Source organism: Apostichopus japonicus, chromosome 8 (assembly GCF_037975245.1).
Source record: "Apostichopus japonicus isolate 1M-3 chromosome 8, ASM3797524v1, whole genome shotgun sequence".
Lineage (NCBI taxonomy): Eukaryota > Metazoa > Echinodermata > Holothuroidea > Aspidochirotida > Stichopodidae > Apostichopus > Apostichopus japonicus.
In genome coordinates this window covers 41636757-41654108 of record NC_092568.1, presented here as the reverse complement: position 1 = coordinate 41654108, position 17352 = coordinate 41636757, and the positions used below count along the sequence as shown (strand labels likewise).

At 34.5% G+C, this 17352-nt stretch overlaps 1 protein-coding gene across 1 annotated transcript; it reads right to left on the bottom strand.

Moving 5' to 3' along the window:
* Positions 1-100: 100 nt before the first annotated feature.
* Positions 101-16784, bottom strand: LOC139972065 (uncharacterized). The gene is made up of 16 exons (XM_071978962.1): positions 16531-16784; positions 14236-14564; positions 13716-13870; positions 12988-13222; positions 11838-12037; positions 10750-10848; positions 10380-10430; positions 8216-8300; positions 7759-7821; positions 7031-7207; positions 6371-6503; positions 5501-5615; positions 3936-4008; positions 3593-3739; positions 3022-3161; positions 101-1672 (listed from the first exon to the last, which is right to left on the bottom strand). Exons 1-16 carry the CDS (start codon positions 16601-16603, stop codon positions 1426-1428), a joined length of 2322 nt encoding a protein of 773 aa, XP_071835063.1. The 5' UTR covers positions 16604-16784; the 3' UTR covers positions 101-1425.
* Positions 16785-17352: the final 568 nt, after the last annotated feature.

Genomic DNA, 17352 nt, shown 5'->3' with positions numbered 1-17352 from the left:
CTTCTTCAGTTTGTAATTAATAACTTTCATAAGTCCAATGAAAATGCACCCTTAAACCTTGAATCGGCATTCTAGTAACAAAAAACTCAAAAAAGAAAAATGCTTTCAAATTCTGTATTATCTCACAGAACATTTTCTTATATGCTGATGACAACAGTTGAAATCTTATGAATATGTATGAAATGCAATGATAGTTTTGCATACAATCTACATTTGTTATCTTTAAAGTCCTCACCTTGTTTTCTAATATCTGGGTGATATGGCAGTCACATCAAGATTCATTTTGAGATGCATTGTAGATAATTTGGTGGTAACATACTTTACCAAGACAGAAAGATCAGATACCTTAACATCTGTTATGTGTTAGTCAACCAAAATTGGACCAGAAATGATGACATTTGGCAAATTATTCAAAAGATTTGCAAACAGCAACAAAAAAAGTTAAATGTGGGACACAACTTTATCTGTATTTAGACTATTTAAAATGGGTAGTAACTTGCTAATAAGAAGCAGGCAACAGGTTGCAACCATATTTATATCTTTAGTTATAATTGACGAGTATGATTTTGTGTGATTACACACAGGGGGGTAGGAAGCTTCCAAAAAGTGGGGGGCACAACATCAGAGGGGCACTTTCTCATTCCACAACCACCACTCATTATGCTACAGTATAAACCGATACACACCGGCCATATCACTGATGTGTTGGTATGCTATCAATACTATTATGGTGCGCTGCAACATTGATTTTTCATTTATTGAGATTGTATATTGTTAACCGTGCTGCAAAAAGATATGGGATGCCATTTATAAAATAGCATGTACAGACTAAAAAGAAATAATTAAAATAAAATATTTGAATCAACAAAGGCTTATGATATCCAAAAGACAGTTCTTCATCAAAGGGGCACATTTTATTTGCCAGTAGGGCACATTTGCTATTTTTGAAAAAAGTGGGGGCACTTCCCCCAGTGCCGCCCTGGCTCCTACCCCCTGCTCCTACCCCCCTGATTACAAAGCTTCATCTTTGGTAAGATTATAAAAATATCCAGTGTAAAACATAGATATAAATGTCACTATTGTTTAGTGTCATTTGCAATCCTGTCTCAGAATTCCTTACCTATATTTCTGGCCATGTAGTTTTGAGCAAAAAAATTAAACTTCATATAGTTATGGCAGTCACAGCAACAGAGCACTCTACAATGCAAATACTTAGTATAAACATTGGACATGGATTAAACTCGCATTCATTGCAGAAAAGTCTTTGGAAAGGATATGAAATTTATGCCATTGGTAAAAAGTCTGAAAGGTTCTTGCAAAAGAAATATTGTTAACCTTGATTAAAAAAAATTCGGTTTTAATCTTTGAGCATCAGTACATAATTGAGTTTATATTGGAATCATGCTTAAACTTTAAACACATATATCATGTCACACAAGCAAATACATTAATGTTTTTGATTTCAATAACAAGTCTTCCTCCGGCCTCCAGTCCTGCACACTCCAGCTCCCACGTTGTATCTCCTGTCTGAACCATCATTTTAATGACTTCTCTCGCACCAGTGTGCAGTTCAAGGTGAATGCCTTCAGATGCCACTAAAATGCTATGAAATCGATTTGGAGACACTGGTACCAGTTTAGACGTCTCACCAAGAATTGCCCAACTCTCATTGCTAGAAAATATAATAACAAGTTGAAAGCTTTGTAGCTCATGTCCAAGAAGAGAATAACCTGATACTCAGCTACGTAGGGGGGGGGGGGGGGGGGCTGCACAAAAAAATATTTTTGTGAAAATTCGAGCAATATGCTGAGAATTATTCGGGCACCTAAAGAAAAATAAATTGCAATCTGTTTTTAATGGTTCAACTTATATTATTATTATCATTATTAGGGTAATAACACGGCAAATGATTGTATGTAATTGGCATGCGTTGTAATAACCAATGCATGCCTACAGTATATAATATGCACATTAACATGTTGAACTCATGCGGAGCATTTCAGGCACGTCGTTACAGCCCCCCCCCCCCCCAAATCAAATTGGGCTCCTACGCCTATGTTCAGCTATCATATATCACTATATAGATTGCTTGTATAGGATGACATCTCTATATGGAGTGAAATCATCAGCTAGTGACGCCAATTGTTGTTTTATAGTGTGTAGTTACTACAGTCAATGTTTGCAATCACACCCAGAATAAATCAATCATAAAACAGACATGTAAAATAGAAATGGACTTTATAGGCAATTTGTATTTTGCAATAGCAGAGGTTACGGATAAAGTACATCATATAAAATAGATAAGCTAACCATGTTGGCTCACTTGAAATAGATTGATGAACATTGTGAATATATAAACTGAATTTGAATTGGAGTTCAAGCTAGATATAGAAAATAGTCCTTTAACAGTTCATGTAGGTTGCAGTTAGTGGATGAGATTGGTATCAAAATCTGTTTCCTCCAGTCTTGAAATTAAATCAGTGATGAATTCATCTGGAAACAGTATGTTGCTGCTGTTGTTGTAAAGTTTAAACAATATTTATTTAAGATACTTATTAAGATAGATCTACAGACGTAAATAATTATTTTTTAAGTTTTAATTTAGCTTTCCAATGATGTTTGGAGTAAGTTTCAGGGGTATGTACACTTAGAGTCTAATAACATACAATGCAAACAACCCTGTAACATCTTTAGAGTAAATGGTGAAACTTGAACTTCAGAAGATTCAGAATGCTTCAAAACTGAAATGACAATGAAGCTAGAAATGGAAATGAAAAAGGAAATAAATGCTGACTGTGAGACACTTAATAACAACATGCAGATCTACTGATTATTTTAACTCTAACATTTATACCATGTTGTTATTCTGATGACCTGTAATTAAGTGGTGGAAATGTACCTAACTGTTCCCTGCAAATACACCAAGTTTGCTCTTCAGTAGTGCTCATGCTTAGCAGGTTTCTCATTTTATCAACATGTTTTACAGTATTCAAGGCTATAGTAACATTAACTGTATCTTACTTGAATTTAAAGATTGGAGCAGTATGCCACAGCTGATAGTGTTCTTCTGGGTTTGGTCCAACTGTCAAAGGGTGATCTTTATCAAAGAGTTTGGTTGAAAATACTGGTGCTTCATCCATGTACGTATATGAAGTACCAGTCTAGAAGGAAAAAATTTAGACATATTTTGGGGGGAAGTTCTCTAATATGTCATGGATCCTTATATACAGCTATAATTTGGTAGAGTGGTAAGTACTGTAATGATCTGTCCTTGGAGGTGATTAATTCTGCAGGCTAGAATATACCTATTGGTATCGTCCAGCATTTATCAGGTATGTAGCAGAGCAGTTATACTATAACCGCAATCAAGACTGGAATCAGCTCTCAGAACCATTGTAAATATTAGTTCTTGTATCGAACCTGACACATCAGGAACAATCCTTTCACTTGGAGGGGGAGGGGGGGGGGGTTGAAGGGGTAGCACTAATCAATAAATCAACAATATTTGCAAAACTAAATTTTATTGACATTTAGAAACACTTCAACATTACTGGAATGAACAGTGACAGATGCAACAAGAATTTTCACCTACCATTTCTAGTTCCACATTTTCTGGAGTAACTTGGATTGGTTTGGCCACATCAATTGCCATAATTGCACCAAAGATGAAACCACTCACATTGCTGTATGTTGACCAAACCCTCTCACTTACACCAAGTCCTTTACCAGCAAATGCTGTCTATAAAATTAACAAAAATGGAAAGTTTAAGGCAATAGGGTTACAGATTTCACCTAGGTCAAGCAACTATTTAAACTTTAATTGACCATATTCGTAATAGACTAGTGAAAATGTTTAAAGAGTTATGAATGCATTACAGAAGAAACAAATTTCATAAATGTTTTGTCATGTATAAACAAAATCAAAGGAATCTTACACCAAGGATGTAATCATCTGCTGCCATCATTGGTCGTGATGGTTGAAGAAGAAGGCCGTCAGAATTTATTGTTCTAAATGAGAAAAAGAGTATGGAAAGTTAACTTTTCTCGGGTTGAAATCACGTTAACATATATTTGTTCCTATAGTCTATTTCCTGGGTCACTGTGTTAATAAGTATCAAACTAGAGAAGTACACCAGATCAAGTGAATGTAATGAATGCAGAGATCAAATGAATATTGTTCACCGATGAATATCGTTTCAAAATGTCCTTGTTTTTAGAAGTTAACATTTATCATTTTGAGCTAAACTTAACGATATTAAATGAATGGTGATAGATGAGTTATAATTATTTCATTGATATGAATCTATCTTTAGTTGATTAATTTTTCCAATAGCTGCTGTTTTTTATTGTGTTTTTTTTTTTTTTAAACAAGAAATTATTAAGAATACTTTATTTGGAATATTATGAGATAACTATAGTTCCTTAAATTGGACAGAAATTTTTCAGTGACAGCTTGCATATCAAGCTAGCAGGAATATTTAATGCGTTAATTTTATTTTATGTTTGTATTTCTCTGCCGGTGGCAAAGGAATTTATGCAATGGTGATGGCATGTGTGTGTAGATGTGCGTGTGTATGTATGTGACACTTGTAAACATGGTAACTCAAAAGGTTAATGGTGGATTAACTTCATACTGGTATGTGGATACATCTTATTGAGTACAAGAACCCTATTGTTTTCTGTGAAGTTCACTGGTCATTTGGGGTCAAAGTATGAAAACTTTGTGAACTCGATAACTCGAAAAGTACATCTTTGTTGACCTTAATGCATAGTATGCTAATTTAGCTTGTTGTGTACATGAATCATATCGAAATTGGTGAAGGTCAAAGGTCATTTGCAGTCAACATTGAAGTGCAAGTCTGAAAATCTTGTAAACACGACAACACAAGAAGTGCATCTTTCTTGAACTTCATACTTAGTATGTAGATCCATGTTGGTGAGTGCAAGATCCTATTGAAATTGGTAGAAGTCAAAGGTCACACGAGGTCAACAGGCATCAAAGTCTGACAATTTTTAAACATGATAACTCCAAATTAAGGCTACAATTAATCTGCGAATTCTCCAATGTGAGGATATTCTTTTGGTGAACATTGTTTGGTCAAATTCAGTTCAAATTAGTTCTGTGCAAAAGGCTCAATAGGTCTTCAACAAAACATACCTGGCATCCAGGTAATGAAATCTGCTTTTGGATTGAAAACTGGTTTTCTGGATTTCCCATATTTTATGAATAATAATAATAATCATACATAATTTTTATATATCGCCAAACAAACTATGAAATAATTCTCGTAGCGCTTAACAAAATAATAACAATTATAACATATATACTTTGGTGAACGTTACGTTTTGAGTGCTGATTTGAAACCGTTCACAGTATTGCACATTTTTACATGTTCTGGAAGTGAGTTCCACATGCACGGTGCACTGTATGCAAACGTTCTCAAGCTGTAAGTCTGTGTGTTTACTCTAGGGATGAGTAACATCAGCGAATGATGATTACCTGTTGATTCGAGTTACATTTTCAAATCCAATCCTGTCACTGGGACCTACTGGACCAGTACTGTATATTGCAATGACTGTTTGTAATCCAGGATATGGCTCTGGTTGGTATTTTGCTTAATTGGGAAAAGAAATATACACTTTCTCTATCAACATTGTGAAAATTACTTTCAAAGATGTTCATGGAACTGTACATAACATTTTCTGTCTCTAGAGAAACATTCATCACATGACAATTCAGTCTCATATTTTCAATTTAAGTGCTGCCTTGTCCCTTAAGCAGCACAGCTTCCATAAACTGAAAGTGAAACAAGGACGTAAATCATGAACATTACCATTAATGCCCAGTTATTAGTAATCACAAAATTATCCTGGTAATACACTACTTTGGAGTACCAGTAACTTGAGCTTACTCTTCGGTTTGGTCTCCATGTAAAGCAAGCACAAGCACAAAAGAATATCATTAAACTAACGAATGGAGCATCTTTTCAGCAGTATACATATAATGGCACCATGGGTGAAGCAAGGATATATAGGGAGGCTGGGAGGGGGTGTGGCTCAGGAATTGGTGGAGTCCAGTAGTCGTCCCAAAAAAATGGTCTGGGAGTTCTCCTGCAGCAAACTTAAAATTTTAGACATCAAATGGTGCATTCTTGGGCATATATAGTTGATATCAATAAGGTCTAAGCACAAGGTTGTGCTACTAGCTTCTTTTGATTTTTGTGTTAGTTGAACAGGAGGGCATTCATCCCCCCCCCCCCCACCATGCCCCTTCCTTTTACCCAAAGTATAAAATCTTGGATCCAATCCTCAGGATACCATAAAAGGGTTAAACAATTGCAACTAAGTAGCTTTATGTTATTTGTCTTACGACTATGATCATTTGCTGGGTTTGTTCTGAAATTATCCTTGAATGGTCTGATGTCCAGGGCGTGGTGAATGATAGAAGTAAGACCAATCTTCCACTGGTCATTTCCTGGATGGTAATCATCACTAGCTCTCGCCTTGAAGAGAAGAAGAATGAAGATGATAAGCATTGTGTAGAAGAGAAAGTCAAATAACTAACTATTCAAACTCTCACAATGAGTTACATAAGTCATTATATGTATGCAAGATTGTTATGAATCAATGCCTAAAACCAAAGCATTGAAACTTTACTAGATTTGATTTAAGTTATTTATAAAAGAACAATTGTTCTGTTACAGGTATATACAGATCATTTAATCTGGTATTCCCAAAAAATATTACTCTATTTAAAGCTCAACATGTCTTGTATGCTTCAAAAAAAAGAATTATACAAATATAACATGCATATACAGTACTTTGTGGGACAGTAATTGCTCTGTATAAGATTCATTGGCCATCAGTCCTGCACTAAGATCATAGATCTGTTCTCTTTAGATTTAGTGTGAATATTATGTCTTGATTAGAACACAATTGGAAAGGTCTGCAATTTCAAAAGTTAAATATTAATAATGAATGAGTAATAATTAACTTAAGTAACTTGTATTCCTCCCCAGGAACATCTTACCTGTGTTACATGTGGTATCTCCACTGTCTGTAGTAAATGTCTCGCCATTGGCATACAGTACTGTATAGGAAGATCGTTTCTCATGGCTCCTTTACCCATGTCCATCAACCATTTACGGGCTACAGTTACGTTTTCTAGGGTGCAGCTCATATCCTCAAACTGATAGTTTAGCCAATCCTAATAACACATGAAAGCACCAGTTCAAGTTCATAATCTATTTACTAAATTCATATCTAAAGTATTGAAAACTACTTGAAACATATTCAAGAACAATTTTATGTCAGTTATATTTTTCCCATCCTGAAAGTTGTAACATAACTGGATTATGATCATGCCAAAATTCGTATGTCAGTCTTCGTAAAAATTCGTAAAAAAATTGTTATGCAGTAACATACATGTTACATATATTACACTTAATTGTTGATATAATATTTGTATTGTCAAAGCTTTAAAAGGAAACATAACAAAAGCATGAAAGGTTGATTGATTAGGACACTCGCTTGAGAAAGTAAGAAAATATGAACTCTGGATCAATATTAAACAGTGATATTATAATTATAAAAGATTATGTAAGTTGCATAGATTTCCCTGCCTAATAAAACGTCATCAAGAATTACTGTATGTGCAAACAGCAAATAATTGATGTATTTGGTTATAAATATGTAACAAATTACAGAGCTATAAATCTATAAAACAGATTTTGTTTTGCTGATGTGAAAAAGTTGTACCTGTTCATAAAGAATAAGCCCCCAATCCTTCTTGGCTGATGACAACAGGAAATTCCAAAATTCCTGACAGTGTAAACAATCATACAGAATTATGAAACAATGTTATTTGCATATATCTCTATCAAGCTTGAGTTTATGAGATTGAAGCAATTTTAATCTGACAATATAGATTAGCTTTCAATGGAAAATTACCAAACACATGTCAACTTTTAAACCTGAGCTCAATAGCACATGTAACCATACGAATAACAGACTAACTGCAGGGATGACTTTCCATATTGTAGTGAATTACTGTTTATAAATACCATTCATTCACAATTGATGTAGAATTTGATGTTAAAATTTGTAAAAGTTGGCAAATTGAGTTTCAAACATACATCTCGCAATACTGAGCTACATGTGAACATTGGTTAATTTAGTTGTAACCTGTCGTGATATGTGATCATAGAACTCTCACCTCATCTTGAGGTATTGCTCGTATAAATTCCACTATAAAGTCAAATGCTCCCCCATTTTTCTTAGCATAATCTGTTGCTGGATCCCTGCAGTATAAAGGAAACAAACTCATAATCTGTTACTGGATCCCTGCAGTATAAAGTAAACAAACTCATAATCTGTTACTGGATCCCTGCAGTAGAAAGTAAATAATGTCATAATCTGTTGCTGGATCACTGTAGTATAAAGTAAACAAACTCATAATCTGTTACTGGATCCCTGTAGTATAAAGTAAACAAACTCATAATATGTTACTGGATCCCTGCAGTAGAAAGTAAATAATGTCATAATCTGTTGCTGGATCACTGTAGTATAAAGTAAACAAACTCATAATCTGTTACTGGATCACTGTAGTATAAAGTAAACAAACTCATAATCTGTTACTGGATCCCTGTAGTATAAAGTAAACAAACTCATAATATGTTACTGGATCCCTGCAGTAGAAAGTAAATAATGTCATAATCTGTTGCTGGATCACTGTAGTATAAAGTAAACAAACACATAATCTGTTACTGGATCACTGTAGTATAAAGTAAACAAACTCATAATCTGTTACTGGATCCCTGCAGTAGAAAGTAAATAATGTCATAATCTGTTGCTGGATCCCTGTAGTATAAAGTAAACAAACTCATAATATGTTACTGGATCCCTGCAGTAGAAAGTAAATAATGTCATAATCTGTTGCTGGATCACTGTAGTATAAAGTAAACAAACTCATAATCTGTTACTGGATCCCTGTAGTATAAAGTAAACAAACTCATAATCTGTTACTGGATCCCTGCAGTAGAAAGTAAATAATGTCATAATCTGTTGCTGGATCACTGTAGTATAAAGTAAACAAACTCATAATCTGTTACTGGATCCCTGCAGTAGAAAGTAAATAATGTCATAATCTGTTGCTGGATTACTGTAGTATAAAGTAAACAAACTCATAATCTGTTACTGGATCACTGTAGTATAAAGTAAACAAACTCATAATCTGTTACTGGATCCCTGTAGTATAAAGTAAACAAACTCATAATATGTTACTGATCCCTGCAGTAGAAAGTAAATAATGTCATAATCTGTTGCTCGATCACTGTAGTATAAAGTAAACAAACTCATAATATGTTACTGGATCCCTGCAGTAGAAAGTAAATAATGTCATAATCTGTTGCTGGATCACTGTAGTATAAAGTAAACAAACTCATAATCTGTTACTGGATCACTGTAGTATAAAGTAAACAAACTCATAATCTGTTACTGGATCCCTGCAGTAGAAAGTAAATAATGTCATAATCTGTTGCTGGATCACTGTAGTATAAAGTAAATAATGTCATAATCTGTTGCTGGATCACTGTAGTATAAAGTAAACAAACTCATAATCTGTTACTGGATCACTGTAGTATAAAGTAAACAAACTCATAATCTGTTACTGGATCCCTGCAGTAGAAAGTAAATAATGTCATAATCTGTTGCTGGATCACTGTAGTATAAAGTAAATAATGTCATAATCTGTTGCTGGATCACTGTAGTATAAAGTAAACAAACTCATAATCTGTTACTGGATCACTGTAGTATAAAGTAAACAAACTCATAATCTGTTACTGGATCCCTGCAGTAGAAAGTAAATAAAGTCATAACCTGTTGCTGGATCACTGTAGTATAAAGTATACAAACTGAGATGTGAGAGATTCAAACAAGTATTTCATAAAGTATATTACTTCTCTCTTGGTATGAAGTATAAATAAATTGCTCATTTCTCTCTGCCTAATTACCAATTTATTTTTTTCCAAATTTCAGTTTGCTGTAAGATACTCTTAAAATTGACATTTCATCCACAGTTTCTGTCATGTCCTGCCTCTGTTCCCGTAATGACCTGTGTAAATCTGTTCAAGCTTGCATGCAGGAAGACATAATTTTTAGGTCGTGTGTATTCTCACCGCAGCACTATATGTAACAGCACTATTTAGTAAGTAGACTTATTAGGAGCAATGGAGAAACTGTTTGGTTGATGATAGATGAAGCAATAAAGTTCAACGAATTAAATTTGGATCTCAAAATCAAGATTTCAATGTAAAGATTTATTAATGACAATCAAATATCTCAAATTGATTAATTTATAACATAAATGTCATGACACTTACCAGTACTTGTTGTGTGCTGCAATTGGATAGCCTAAGTTTTTATAAACATAGCTGTAAGAAGGCAAAGAAATTTGTTTTAAATGTAGCAGTGCAGAAACCAAAAATTCAACACTAACAGATTCCTTGAAAAATTGATAAAGGTTATGAAACAAACAGACACACAATGTAAATATAGGATGGTTAGACATCCAACTTGTATGAGCTCTGTAACAAAGTAAGCGGCTGATGCAGTCAAATTAATTGCATGTTCAGTTAATATTAGCCCTTAAATGTGTCCTGCAATAAACACCACAAGCTGGTAGCACATGGGTAATTCATCGAGCACTTTCAGCTGTAAATCACATTCTTGATATCTTTATAATTTTCTTACCTTGAGTTATGGGGAAATACAGAGGGCATGGCAGTCCAGTTCTTGACACCAGAACTTATTAATCCTTTGTAATACCACCAAGAGTCAATTTGGTAATACCTGCCATGAATGAAATTATAATGATATACTTGGAATTTTCAATTAAGAGCAAATAAACGTATGGTTAGAATGGGTTTGAACCAGTGACCACTGGGTCATTAAATTTTTTTTTCAGTCAGCTTTCTGTAATTTCTTTACTTATATAAATTTATATTTGGTTATACATCACTGTAATTGTTTAATTCAGTTTGCAAAGATTTTGAAATTAGACTGCTAGTTCTCATTAAGCCTGCAATTTGAATGGAGTAACTGGTGTACAGTTTATAAGCTTTGCATTATGATACCTATCATCTAATGGCACAAAATAAAATGTCTGCACTGAAAAGAATATTTTAAGCTTTTAGAACATGCTCAAAGTACTGACAGTGGTTAAATGTGGCTAAATTGGTTATTAGTGTTAAAGGTTGTTGGTACTGCTCCCAAATATGCTAGAGATCCATATAATCGTCACAAAATCTCAAATTTTACAAGTATTTTACTGCCCCTCTATCTATCTAGCTATCCATAATGAGATATTTAATTGTTCATTCACCTCAATGCCTTGGCATACCCTGTAGGATTAGAGCCTCAAGGAGAGTACTAACTTTAAGAACTCTCAGCCTGCTAAAGTTTGGGGCCAACACCAGTGACTTACATATAATTTACTGTCCCTAATGATTAGTCCCAAAGTTTAGTTAAATTGACTAAATTCAATCCAACTTTTGTTCAGCTTTGTCTATTTACCAGTTGCAAAGTTAATGGATTTCTTTGCGGAGATTGTAACACCAAACAACCAGATTGATGTATACTGTAGGCTTGCTAATTTATTTTAATCATCCAAGTACTCCAAGGAAACAGAACAAATGGGCAGCATCCACTGTTGTCAGAAAACCTCATGTATCAGAAAGCTAACAGCCACAAGGAGGAGAACAACATATCAACTTAACCTATGTTCACTATTTTGTAGAGCCTTTTGCACCAATGATATAAATATATTAATAAGTACTTACTTGTAAGGAATGTAATTTTTTTCAGCTTCATTCTTGACATCTATCAAAGTTTGTTCATAAGTAATGTTTGTTTCTGTATTGTAGTAGTAAAATGCCCCAGCATCTGTCCAATAACCAATGTACTTCAGTGTTAGATCATTGTCTGTGTAACGTTTGGTGTTGTACTGCTTTCGAAGCATTTTACCCCATTGCAGGACTGTCTAAGGAATGACAAAATAAAATGGTATTTTGCCATCTTTCCAAATCTTTGCTTCCTGCTTACAGCTTTTTTGCTACTCACTTCTTCATTACTGTTACAAACACATGCATATGTCAACATTTGTGCAAAAGTACCATAGTTACTTATTAATATTTGATGGTTTAGAAAAAATAAACATCTTATTTTTATTTATTTGTGGTATAAACATACAGGGATATTCTGGTGACAAACATTGCAAACTATATTGAATAGAACAATAGTCAACACTGCTAGTTGAAAACCCGATCTCAATAGTATACCCCTAACTCGAGATGTGGTTGGTTGAATGTAACCTGTTTTGACTGGCTGAACCTTCAACTACTCCAGGATGTTGGATCAGAGTAGGGGGTCTGTGATGTCATCTGGGCAAATGCTCTTTGAATGCTTTACTTATGCTATTATAATCTTCTTGTTGATTTATCCATGAAAACTGATACATTTGGAATGTTTGCATAGCTGCCAAAGTTCTCTTTACATAGAATTTCATCTTTTTTTGTAGAAATAGTATTTTGTTCATGAAATTATTGACAAATTAAATAGAAAAACAATGACAGTTTCAGTGCCCTGGTGACATCCATTCTGCTCTTGTCAGAAGCATTTACAAAGTATCACTAAATTTTAAAATCTCATATCTTTGTAATACCAAATGGTATGAGGATGTAGTTTTCATAGTGAGATTCAAAACTTTTCAGCAATTTTGTTCAGCAATCAACTTTACCTAATAACCTAATAACCCTTTTAAGGCATCTCCATAGGGTGTAAGGCATTGCACCATGAGCTAATTACCCATTACATTTTAGCTTCTTGGGATTGATATCAATTAGTATTCCCTCAAAGGTATAAGCTACATGCTATTCTTGTCTTTGTTCATATTTTTTATCAAATGAGAGCATTTGATTAAGAATAACTTACTTCTTTGATACCAGCTCCAAACTGCATTACTGACTGTTGAATGAAACCTTTTGGAATCTCTGTAATCATACCCATAATGCCTTGCTGTACGGCATCACTTTTACCATCATAGAACATTGATGAGACCATAAACTCTTTGAAAGAGGACAAAACCATTGTATACTTGGTTTCATTGAAGATTGTCAATGGTGCTGAGTACAAATCATTGGAAATGTGTTTTACAGGCAAGTCCCAGCTGAAATATAACATTAAGACAGGGCTGAAATGTAACATTAAGACAGATATTCTATAGTTTACAAATGATCTAGTTGTTATATAAATACTCATTGGTTTTTAGTCAGTTTCAGTGGAAATGTATTTAACAGGCAAGTTCCAGCTGAAATATAACATTAAGACAGGGATTCTAAAGTTAATACATGATCTAGTTATTATAAAAACACCTTTTGGCTTTTAGTCAGTTTTCAGCAATTTCATCACACATGTTCCTTTTGGAATTGCCAGTTTCAAAATTGGATTAAAAATTAAATTTGCACTAATAGTCCATACTGAATTTGGTATTCTACATCTGTTATTTTCATTAGTACGTAAACGTGATATTTTTTTCTGGCTAGAGTTATGCCTAATTTGGAAATTATTGTGGAATCTCTACTTATTTCCATTAATTTTACAATTTGATGATCATTTCTGTTGGTAGAAGATGAAATTAATTGATCATGCATATTACATACCTTGCAACTGTCTGAACTCGCATAAATAGTTGATCAAAACTGAGATAGCCAAGATGTTTTCTCACATCACTGGAGACTGTGAAGCTTGGGAAGCTTGTGCACAAATGATTTGCATTACCAACACTGCTATTAGACAGACCAGCAAGACTGAAGTTCTGTGATAACAGCAAAATTACAGCAAAGATGTTTCAAACACAAAGTACATGCATTGATTGTGGGAAGTTATTGTGCAGTAACCCCTGTAAATGGAGACGCTTGCTCCAAAAAGTTGGTAATGTTTGACAATAATAATAATAATCATAATCATGATAACAATTATACATTTTTACATGTTACACCACCATTTTATCATCAACCCCTTGTGCTACTGCAGTGATCTGCAGAATGAACCCCAACCCACCCCCCCCCCCGATAGTGAGCTGCAGACCTACCCCACCATAGGTCTTGAGCTCCCGTGATCAGGTAGGTCTGCCAATGAACAATCAGTAGATGCACATGATACTGCCACTTTGTGACTTACCTGAGTGAAGACAATGGCAGGATTTTCTTCAAATAGTTGGAAAGCAGTAATTATCCTCGTTTTCATCTTGTCTGATGCTTGCCATGTAAGACTGATTTGTTGCATAGGGCCCAGACGAGAACTCCATTGTTTGCTCAGAGTTGGGCCTTCAACCAGATTGAGAGTTCCAGCCATCATTGAGTATGTTACACCATTAATTGTAAAATATGTGTCATGACTCTCAAACCAGGTAACATCATCAACAGATATTTCATATGACCCTGTTTTACTGACTTTCAAGGCAACTGCGGCGTCTGATCCACTACGAATCATGACATGATTATTCATTACTGTGGAATGAGAGGGATATACTACTAGAGATTATAAAATATAAGTAAATATCAGTGAGTTCTAGTCTAACTCACAACACCAGGTGTATGCCGGGGTACACATGTACAACATGAATACATAACAATAGCATCACAACGGAAAAATGTTTACATCTAGAGAGAGAATTGGTTAACATCATGATTAATCTCTACAGTAAGGCAACATATGTAACCAAAACAGGACTAGCATTTAATACAGGAGGCAAAAGGCTACCATTCCGATCAAGAACACGTGAATCCGCGGTATAAATCATACTGTTTTAAATAGGGTTGGGCGAGTTATCGAAAATTATTATTATCGCGATAATTTTTTTTTCAAGACGATATTTTTTGAGGATTGAACATATGACGATAATTTCTTGTGAAAGAAATTTGAAATAAATGTGGAAAAAAATGCGATTATCCTCTTTCCGTTTTATGTGTAAATGTTATTCTAGCATTCCATGGTTAAGAAAGTTGAAAAGAAATAAAGTTTATCAACTTCATTTACTGACTTTTGAACTTCGTAAAAAAAAACCGTCCTTTACAACATTGACTGTATAGAGGAAAAAACTCTGAAAATCAGTAGAGAAATTACCAATTGTGAACGAACAGTAAGTTGTTAAACCTTTCAAATTTTACGAAAGATCGAGCAAAATACTTTCGAAAAATTCACGCGAAACTGGCATATCGTGCTAAATGCAACTAATGTCATGTAAACAAGGCTCTAGTTCACCCATTTATGAATAAACCATAAGACCACATCTGGTGTTATGCGGGGGGAAAAGAAAGTATTTTCTAGAATTTCCACAAAAAAAAAAAGGGAAAAAATAATATCCTACCATAGTTAAGTCTATAGTAAATAGCCTAACCACTTCGTCGGTTACGGATCTCGACGTAACAACAAAAACACAACTTATTGTATTTTGCAAAGTTGACGTTTTCTACAAGAACATGGAAACAATATTTAGCATTTAGTTAATCATGCCAAGTGTCTTAAAACATGGGATTAAAAGGTTTTCTTCCATAAAGATGGCCGTACTGTAACTATTGGGGCCTTGATATCGTGCTTAGTCTGTATGGTATAGACTGTGCCTCGTGTAACATGGGGAATATATTGTTTTGTTCATGCGGAGGAGTCGGTTGGCTTGAGGTGTGTTTTACTTACCTTAATGTTACGGGGATATTTACCTACTTTTCTTGAACGTCTAAGATAATATTTCGCATAACTTTACCGATCCTTTATTGACTGACCTAATTAATTCTAGAGTGGAGCCAAAATAGTTTACTCCATGAAAAGTTTTTTGGAAACGTGCCAAAAATGTTAACACACAGGTGTTAGACATGGGGGTTGTTTGGCAAGGTACCTGGGAAAATTCGCAGCACATGTAGCCTACCGTGATATTTAAGTAGGGGTAAACACTGCAGTTGTAAACTGATGTACGTATAGTGCACGCTGTTCATTGTTAGGCAGTCTAGAAACGGGTCTTTACCGAACATAGTTTGTTTCATAATATCGAAAGTTTTGTAAGTTAAACTTTATAAAGATTGTAAGACAGATTAAATTCTTTTCATTTTATCACATAATATAGCTACTCTAACTTGTCATTTTAAAGTTTTCATCAGTTTCGTGACAATTTAAATTTAAAATGTTGTCAGTACTTTGAATCGTCAACTTCGAATTTTTTATCGCCAGACACGCAAAAATACTACAATTTTCCGTGGTTATTTATTTATTTATTTTCAAGGGAACAGTTCATAACAAACTCAGATATTCTCTTTGAATGTCCCCTGTATATATGTCTTTCTCCGTCCACTCGACATTTACGCTGATTCTGTTAGAGGAAAAATAATCGAAATATCGCGATAAGTTTTGAACTATTTATCGTGACGTTAAAAAGCAAATATCGCCCAACCAGATACGTCGAGCAAGCGCAGCAACATTTACCTTTCTCTTCACTCGAAACAATGCCAAAAGATGACAGGATCAAAACCACAACGACAAGAAGACAATTCTCCATAATGTGAAATCACGTTTCGACTTCGGAAGACTTCATCGACTAAAATTATTAACAAAATGCTCCACGTAGCCTACTTGATAGCCAGGTATATGGATGACTTTGAGTCTAGCACTGGCACCTAATGATGTATTCTGCTGACAGAACTACGGCCGCACACAAGTATTAATAATATAGGTACTTTGCTCATTGAAGCGAAGGTTATTATCTTCATCTACGTAGCAGATGACAAACTTGAACTTCGAAGTTGGCCAAAGATTACTACACTGCTTGTTTGTTGACTGGGTTAATTGCTTGGTTGTTTAACAGATATGCAAATTTTGCTTAAAGTACCAGTATACCTTTGCACACACAAACACATGACGTAAATTTAATCGTTCCAAAACAATATGTTAGGACGCAGGTGTTTAAACTAGACGAACGCGTAGGCAGGCGGTGCTAACTAGAAAATTTGTTGACTTCATTTGTGATTGGCTCTTTGGAGGGAAGTGCTAGTTACTAATAATATATTAGGGTATTTAATTGCACCAATCAACAATTTCTGAATACCATCCCATGATAGTATACAGTTTATATACAGAGTGTATAGTTGTCGTAACCACGCATTCGAATCAGAAGGGTCTTATAACGGCTGCATAATGTAGCTCTTGATTCAATATATGTTTATTCCTTGCCAAAGGCAAAAGGAATTTATGCAATGGTGATGGCGTATGTGACTGGGTGTGTGTATATGTGTTTGTGACTTAGTACTT